The 8,128-nt window shown below is 41.7% G+C and overlaps 1 protein-coding gene across 1 annotated transcript; it reads left to right on the top strand.

The window, feature by feature from the left end:
* The first annotated feature begins 4 nt into the window (after positions 1-4).
* Positions 5-3,233, top strand: IFT22 (intraflagellar transport 22). Its single transcript, XM_005425384.1, has 5 exons — positions 5-43; positions 270-349; positions 437-526; positions 1,145-1,347; positions 2,237-3,233. Exons 1-5 carry the CDS (start codon positions 5-7, stop codon positions 2,383-2,385), a joined length of 561 nt encoding a protein of 186 aa, XP_005425441.1. The 3' UTR covers positions 2,386-3,233.
* Positions 3,234-8,128: the final 4,895 nt, after the last annotated feature.

Here is an 8,128-nt window from a genome sequence, read left to right as displayed (position 1 = left end):
CGCCATGCTGAGGGCCAAGGTGCTGCTGGTGGGGCCCCGTGAGGTGAGAGCGGGCCGGGAGCCCCGGGAGCACCGAACGGCACCGCCGAGCCCCGCGGGGTCACTGCGGCGGAGGGAGGGAGGGAGGGAAGGCAGGAGAAAGTGGGGCCAGGCCTGCACGCACCGGGGCTGAGCGGGAGGGATGGCGCGGGGGGCTTGGGTGAGCGCCGACGTTGTGGCTTTGGCACATTAAATTCCTGTGTGTGTCTTTCACCCTCGCGTTGTGCCAGTCTGGCAAATCTGTGCTGGCAAACTTCGTGTCCGAGAGCACGGAAGGGATCTGCAGCTACAGCCCCACGCAGGGGGTCAGGTGAGCGAGAGCCCCAGAGGCCCCGCAGCCCCGCTCTGCTGTGCTGTGGGTGCCATCGCATCCCACCGTGCATCCATCATCCCGCAGGATCCTGGAGTATGAGAAACCGAACCTCAACGGCAACAGCAAGGGAGCTGCGTGTCGATTCGAGCTGTGGGATTGCAGTGGTGATCAGAAGTAAGCCAGCGTTGTTACTTCCTCCAGGTTGCTGAACTCCTGATAGTTCTGTTTACAAGATATTCATACTTAAGGCTCAAGCCAGTGATCTGCTTGACATGAGAACTATTCCTGACTCTTTACCTCGATATATTTTTATAGTTTCTGCTGTAAAACATCCAACGCTAGGTACTTACTCTCTGCCATAATCACAGCTGAGCTCTGTTTTGGATAAGGACTGACTCAAACAGTAAAGTCCACAAGTCCTGGAAGGAGGTTACAGATACAGGAGTCAGAGGCCCACTCTGTAATTGCCCTCATCTCCATTAAATTATGTGAGTGGACTTCAAACGATGTATGCATATGATTGAGGCCTTAATTTCTAAAAGATGGAATTGAGAATGATCCATTTTTAGGGCAATGTTTAATTAAGTTTATATGAGCATTTGACCAAATTCTACATTGTCAAAAAATCATCAAATTAGAAAACGATGGGATCAACTATCACAATAGATAAATCAAAATACTTAGAATATGATATGTAACTGGCAAGGTTACTGATGTTATACGTTTAAAAAGTACTTAATGTGTTCTTGAGTACTTAGTGTGTCAGTCTTTCAATTTTCTGTGTTTTTCAAGGTTTGAAACATGCTGGCCAGCTCTGATGAAGGACTCTCATGGTGTAATAATAATCTTCAACCCTGAGCTGCCCAGCCACCTGAAAGAAATTGAGATGTGGTACTCGTGCTTCGTGCAGCAGCAGCCTCTGCTTGACAGTCAGTGTCTCCTGGTGGCACATCACAAGCCTGGCAGTGCAGGGGACACAGAAAACCTGTCCTTGGGTAAGGAGATGGAAAACTCCATTTGTAGCTCAGAGTTTTTCATTGATCTTTGTATCTTTAAAATTGTTAATACCCCATGGCTTGCATTTTTCATCTAAATCTGTTGATTAAAGAACATTAAAGTGCTTTGAAAAAAACAGAAATAATGGATTTCAAAGGTGAGCAATATTCCTGTTTCATGGAATGGGGAAGGGAAGGTTTCAGTGGCTTCTCCAAGTGTGTATGCAGCTGAGCCAGAAATTAGAACTCCTGCCATATTTCCTCATCAGTAGCAGTTTGGTTCTTACATTGGATATTTTTTTTGGTAACAGACAATTTTAGGGCATTTAATTCTGTATTTTGGCAGTCAAAAGAACAGGAGCCCTTTGAAATAAAAGGCTAATGAGCTGCATGTTAAAATTTGCAATAGGTACCTTAGATACTGCAAAATTATTTGTGGCTGTTTATGGCTGTGAAAACACATACTCCCTTCTGGGCAACCTGTTCCAGTGTTCAAACAAGCACATGTTTATTATAGGCATTAATATATTAATACATATTCAATACAACAATATTATTCCATAATTTTGAAGTAATCAAAGAGTGTCATATCACTTCAATAATAAAACTGCACTTCAGTACTCAATTTGTTTAATTCTGCTTAACTGAATATGAGACCAAAACCAGACTTTATGCTTCAGTAATAATACACTTTGTAGAATTTAATCTGGCAAAAAGTTGTATTTGTTTGCAACACTGACAAACTCTACTGCTTTTCTCCTTGCCCTGCTCTGTGTTATCTGAGGTGTCAAACATTGTGTACCACTGAATTCCAGCTAAACTGTCTCATGATTGTGACTATTTCTTTTATAAGAGGAATATACCTAATTATTCTTATTTCTTTTCAAAGCTTATCCACTGAACAAGCTAAAATTGATACATTCCAACTTAGAGGAAGATCCTGAAGATGTTCGGATGGAGTTTATCAAGTACTTCAGAAGCATAATCAACATAATAAATGAGAGCAGAGAGAGGGAAGAAATGTCAATTATCTCATAATGTTAAAAATATACTGAACAAGGAAGAAAAAATATTATTTTCCTTTTGTAAGCTATACTATCCCAAGGAGAATTTGCCATGCTACAAATACTTCAGCCTGTGAACAACAGGTGACATCAAGTGAGCTGTGGTGCCGAGGAGGTGGCTGCATATCCAGGAATTTGAGTAACTTTGTAGCTGCACTTGGCATCAGAGGCACAGGAAGGTGTTACTATGTTAGTGTGGCCCAAAATACAAAGGTATGGGTCATGTCTTCAGAATTCCTCTGTGCAGGGCTGCTGGGAGAAGAAAGCCTGACAGAACATGAGACACTGGAGTTCTGCTGAAGCATCTGGGCAAAGTGCTCATGTTAGCTGGTGAAGGTGTTTGGAAGTACAAACTTGGAATAGAGATCTGAGAAGTCATGGTGTGAAATCCACATTTTTATGTTCCAAGTTGTCCTTGTCTTTCCCTTGAGGAGAGCACAATGCACAGCCGTTGCCTTGGCAGGACAGAGCAGGTTGCAGTCTTTCTCAAGACTAAGTTTTTCTTCTATTCCAACAAAATGAACAAAATGTTGTGAGGACAATGTTTAGGTCTCTCTGGGAGGAAGGAATTGAAATCTTGGTTTAATGCAATATTCTGACTTATGTCAGGAGCTCAAATAAGTTCTGCATTCTCCAGAGGAGGACAAGCTGTTTCAAAACTTTACTGTTCCCTGTTGCATTGAAATAAGTGGTTTCATAGATAATTTACTTTCTGATTTGTTTGGTTTGCACTCATTCCTGTTCTTCGTGTGTTTTGCTGCAGAAGACTTTTTTTTTTTGTATCATGTATTACTAAGGCAATAAAAACATTTTTAAAATGCATCCTCTTTGTTCTCCAGGGGGAAGTTAATTATGGGTTTGGGGAACTCTTAGCAACTTGTTTCATTTTTAGTAAGGAAAGTAGTGATAATGTTGTAATACATTTCAGCCTACAACAAGAGACATTTACAAAAACTTGGACCCAAGTAGTCAAAGGAATGACACCACATTGACACTGTCTTTTGATAAACATCATTTAGAGAAATTTGGTTATAAACCAGGAAACACTTCACATATTTTAGTGCAAAACAACAGAAGTAGGAGATTCTTGAGTTTTTTGGTGATCCATCTTAATTAATGTACTATTTTTGCTATTTTCATAGTTCATCTCTGAGCAGTGAGTAGCCTGTCCTTGTGCAAGTGGCATGTGAGGTGAAAGATTAAAAGATCTCTGAACAGTTCCTGTCCTGCCATTGAAGCTAAAAGGTGCAGTTGGTTCTGGGAGGCAAAGAGGGTGGTACTGAAGGAAAACACCAGTGAGAGAAAGGACGCCAGGAAATAAACAAGTGAAATAAGCAGAAAAAGATGAAAATAATAGGTTGGAGGTGAATAGTGAGAGGTTGGCATTTCAGCATCTGTCTTATTTACATGGCTTTTGAACAATCAGGCTTTCTGTGCTTGCAATCAGTGTCATAGGGTGGTCTGTTGGAGGCAGTTATTAAAAATACACAGTCTAACTAGAGAACAGTTTTTTACATGCTGCCTTGGATTACTTTTTCCTTGTTTCCAGCTGTGTGGTGCTGGAGCCAATTTTTAAAATATACTGCCTTAATAAATTCAGTTTTTCCCAACAGCAACATTGTGATATTCACTGGTAAAAGACTGGTGTGAAACCTACCAAATATTTTACTTGGAATGTAAAAATGTTTGAGTGATTCCAGGGTTTAAAAGTCAATGAACTCTCCTGTTCATCACCTTGCTTCATATAAAATGTTAATCATGATCTTACTTTAAACTCAAAAAAAGTTGTAAATTACAGGTATCTATAGACTGCAACACACTGTTCATCAGAGAAGAGAAATGGTGTTAGAACCAAAGACAGATGTCTAGACTCAACTTTGTATCATCCAGAAAGGTCATAATACACAATAAATATGGAACATCATTCATAAAATCTGGCCAAGAAATGAATTTCTGTCACTGCTGAAGAGCAGTAAAAGCATAGATTCATGCAAAATTAATCCTTAGTACTGGAGAAGATAACAGAGAAAGTATTTATTCAGAAGTATCTTTCATTCATGATTTACAAAGGCCATCAGGGACACCCAGCTAGGAGAGAGGTGTGGGAATGCCAAGGAACACCCGTGGGGTCTCTGTCTCTGCCCTTCTGAGCTCTCAGAGCCTGCAGAGCCCCAGGAGGTGCCACATCCTGGTGTTACTCAGACGGTGGCGACAGTTGTGTCTCTGTGCCTGAAGCTAGGTGGTTCATGAGTGGCTCTTCTGTGCTCTGTCCTATTTCTGCAAGGAAATGCCAGGCAGGTGTAAAGGGACCTGGGAGCATGTGGCAATCAGCCACAACTCAGCTGGCAAGATGTGTGCCTGGGAGAAGGAACAGTCTAGGAACAGAGGAGAACAGCAGCTCTGCAGAAAGAGCACTCTTATTTTATTCTTCCATGCTGAGGACCTCACCACCATGCTGGGAAGTTTGTAAAGGCTTTTTGGAATGGCTGTTCCAAGAAGAGAAAGGCAGACAACCAGTGAAGTCTGTTAACTCCTCTAAAATGTAGCCTTCTTCAGGTGTCCTCAGTCTCTTAGAGTGAACAGGTCATGTCCCCTTCTCACCCTGTCAGCAGCCACGAACTCCAAACCCTGGCTTTGTATCATCTGTGCACAAATTGGGACTCTCCAAGTTCCCTATGCCTTTCTGTGGATCCCTGTCCATCCTGGAATTCAGTGGGTATTTTTTCCAGTGGTTTTTCTGTCATGGTTTTGGGAACTGAGGCTGGAATCAGGAGCATAGAACATTTTAAATATTAATTAATCCAAATAAATTCAGCCTCCAGAGTGCAGAATTCAAAGTTTCCAGGATATGCCAACCATGCAGTGAGAAAACAACCTGTCACTTCAACAGAAGTTATTCAGGTGCAACATTTTGGCACTGAGTAATGATAATTCTGACAGCTCACTTCATTTTGTTTATGATGTACAGAAATGGTTTTCAAAGTTTTATTGCTGTATAGCTACAAAACCCTTTATAGCTGTGAGTTCTACTCAAGTTCACACTCACCTCCCACAAAAGCAGTTAGGACATCATTGCTCTGGACAGGGGACCTATCTGGACAAAGAGTTAGCACAGAAATTTGATAGGGAGCAGTCAGAATCAGAGGAACTCTGCAGGGCTAAAATGCAGAATTTCAAGACTTTAGGGTTATACTTATAAAGACTGTGGCTACTTTGCAGGCTGGTCATTGAAGATATTTAAGCTCTTCAGTTGTAAGGGTTTGCTCAGGTTACCTTTTACAAGCTGTTTTCTGCACACACAGAACATTGTGAACCCAGTAATTCCTGGTGAGGATGAAGACAGTTACAGGCAGTGCTACCCAGATGTGTGACTTGTTTACAACTAAAATTTGGGAGTAGCAACAAAGCTGAATGAAACACATTTGGACCTTACCAAGAAAATGCAGCTTTCTTTTCAAGTCATATATTTTGAAGGCCAGGCCTTTGGTCTCAGTTGCTCTCAGCAGTATTGTTCTAATGGACACAATAGACATAAGAAATCCCATGTTCCTGTTTCTATTATTGTGCTGCCAAGTGACTAAAGGGAGTCATGTAGGCCCCCTCATTGAAGAGTGCCCATCCATGCTGGGGTTTTGCATGCTCAGTTTAAAATATCTAGGGTGCTGACACTCAGATGCTTTAAGAAGCAACTTCTGGAAAGTATCCAGGACCTCTTAAAATCACATCTTAAACAACTCAACTTTTCAACAGGAGTACCTTGCTCTGGAGGTCACTTGCATTTCCTCTTATTTCTCCAGAATTCTCCAGTGGTGGAATACTCGGTGCAGCAAAGATCTGCCAAATACCAATTTACCTTGTGGAGAAGTTGCCTTCCCCAAGGTGCTGGAAACACTGCAGCAGTAATTCCCCCAGCTTCAGTCAGTGCTGTGTGCACACACAGACACCATGGCCCCCAGGAGTACCAGACACCATGTGCTGCTCCCTGAGCAGTGCAGGGGTTAACTCCCCTGTACAAATCAAGACTTTTGTCACCTCAGGTGTGCATTTTTGCATTGATCCATACAGGTTATTTACTTAGGACAAGTTGGGTGACTGAGCTTTGCATAACTAGACACCTTGGAAAGGCACCTGCTTCGAATTTGCTGAGAATTCATCCTGTGAAAATTCTTCACAAACTAAAGTGGGAGCCTCTCACCTCGTGCTGGAATTATCTCTATGATGGAACTGGCTTGTCCAGGTTTGGCCACCCATGCTCAAAAAGATACACTGAGTCAGGAAAAGGCCACAGATTGGCTAAAGAAGAAAGAAACAATTGTATAAGAAGTGTTGTTTTTTTCACTTTAGCAACATAGCAAGGGGATATCCTTGATGTCTGCAAATAAATCACAAAGAAAGAAATTGACTGCAATTGCTTGGACAAGAGGTAACAGGAGCAATCAGAAAAACAGAAATGTTGAAAAGGGTTGGGCCATTGTAACTAAGGTACACAAATTTAACTATAAAGCTCTCACCATCTGCTCCTTTTGCTTATTCTCCCCCTGCCTTTAAATTGCATGTAGAAATAATTTGACCTTGAACACAGGTTTTGGATTTTGTTTTATCTTTTTTTTCCTGAAAGACACAAAAAGCAGAGGAAATCTAATGCATTCTGATTGTGTCTAATAATCTAACCTAAAAGGCAGCTTTGGCACAATACTAAATGTGAACAAACTAGCCAACCAATAACTCCAGTCTGGAAGTTAAAGAAGGTTTCTAACAGAGTGGGGAAAACCTGGTTCCATAACAGTGTTTAATTAGCAGTTTGTGATAGATTGTCACTGGACTTGATCCTTCTAGTCTGTCTCCTAGGAAAATGAGGCTTTTAAAAAAAATTATTCATGCAGGTATTTTTCTGCAGAGGTGGCAGTGAACCAGAACATCAACTCCAAACTTCCTTGAACTCTGAGGAACTTGGATTCTGATTTGTGCTCCCCAGCTGGAGATCAACTGAAGACATTGGTTGTACTTACGCATATGCAGAGGAAATGAAGCAGTTTTATCAACTCACACCAGAACAAAGATAACACAAAGTTTCTCACATGAGTCTCAGTACTTTAGAGAGTACAGTGCCCTGAAGATGGGCACTGGGTTTTGCTTGCATAACTCTCAGACAGAAACAAAAAAATGCCACGTTTTGCTGAGTTCTATTGTCTCTCCCTCCTTTTGTAAGGAAATTAAAGCCTATTTCTCTCCTAGTTCCATGAAATCTATCTGAATCCTGGTAACAAGTCTCTGAGAAATTGCTCAGAGGGAATAACAGACAAGGGTACACCCTCCACTGCTATGTTACTGCTCCATGAGTTCCAGACAAAAGCATTTCTTGTGGTTTGGCAGCAAGCATCTACTCCTAAAACCCTGGGATTGCATTGTTCTTTACATGTCAAGAGTTGATTTAGTACCCACAGGCACAGATTGCAGGGTCCCCCTTTTTAGGAGGGATCTCCAGGTTTTGCAGACTGCTGGGGTCACCTCTCACACCCAGTGACAACATTTGGGACAATCACACCCAAGAGGACTGTAAAGAACAGGCCCTCAGGTCTGCCCTGCAGTGAATATTCCAGGATTTTTATCCTGACCTAGGTTAAATGGTAATACTCCAGAAACTGAGCAACTGACTGCCAGGCCCATAATAACAACTCTGAATCATTAAATAAAGATACATCTTCAGGATAAATTAT

This window comes from Geospiza fortis, unplaced genomic scaffold (genome assembly GCF_000277835.1).
Source record: "Geospiza fortis unplaced genomic scaffold, GeoFor_1.0 scaffold425, whole genome shotgun sequence".
NCBI classification, from domain to species: domain Eukaryota; kingdom Metazoa; phylum Chordata; class Aves; order Passeriformes; family Thraupidae; genus Geospiza; species Geospiza fortis.
Note: the sequence above shows the minus strand (reverse complement) of the source record. Positions and strands in the feature narration are given on the sequence as shown.

Coding starts and splice junctions, on each gene's coding strand:
- IFT22 (XM_005425384.1), top strand. CDS start 5: ATGCTGAGGGCCAAGGTGCTGCTGGTGGGGCCCCGTGAG. Junction 44..269: donor TGCTGGTGGGGCCCCGTGAG/GTGAGAGCGGGC, acceptor GCGTTGTGCCAG/TCTGGCAAATCTGTGCTGGC. Junction 527..1,144: donor GATTGCAGTGGTGATCAGAA/GTAAGCCAGCGT, acceptor GTGTTTTTCAAG/GTTTGAAACATGCTGGCCAG.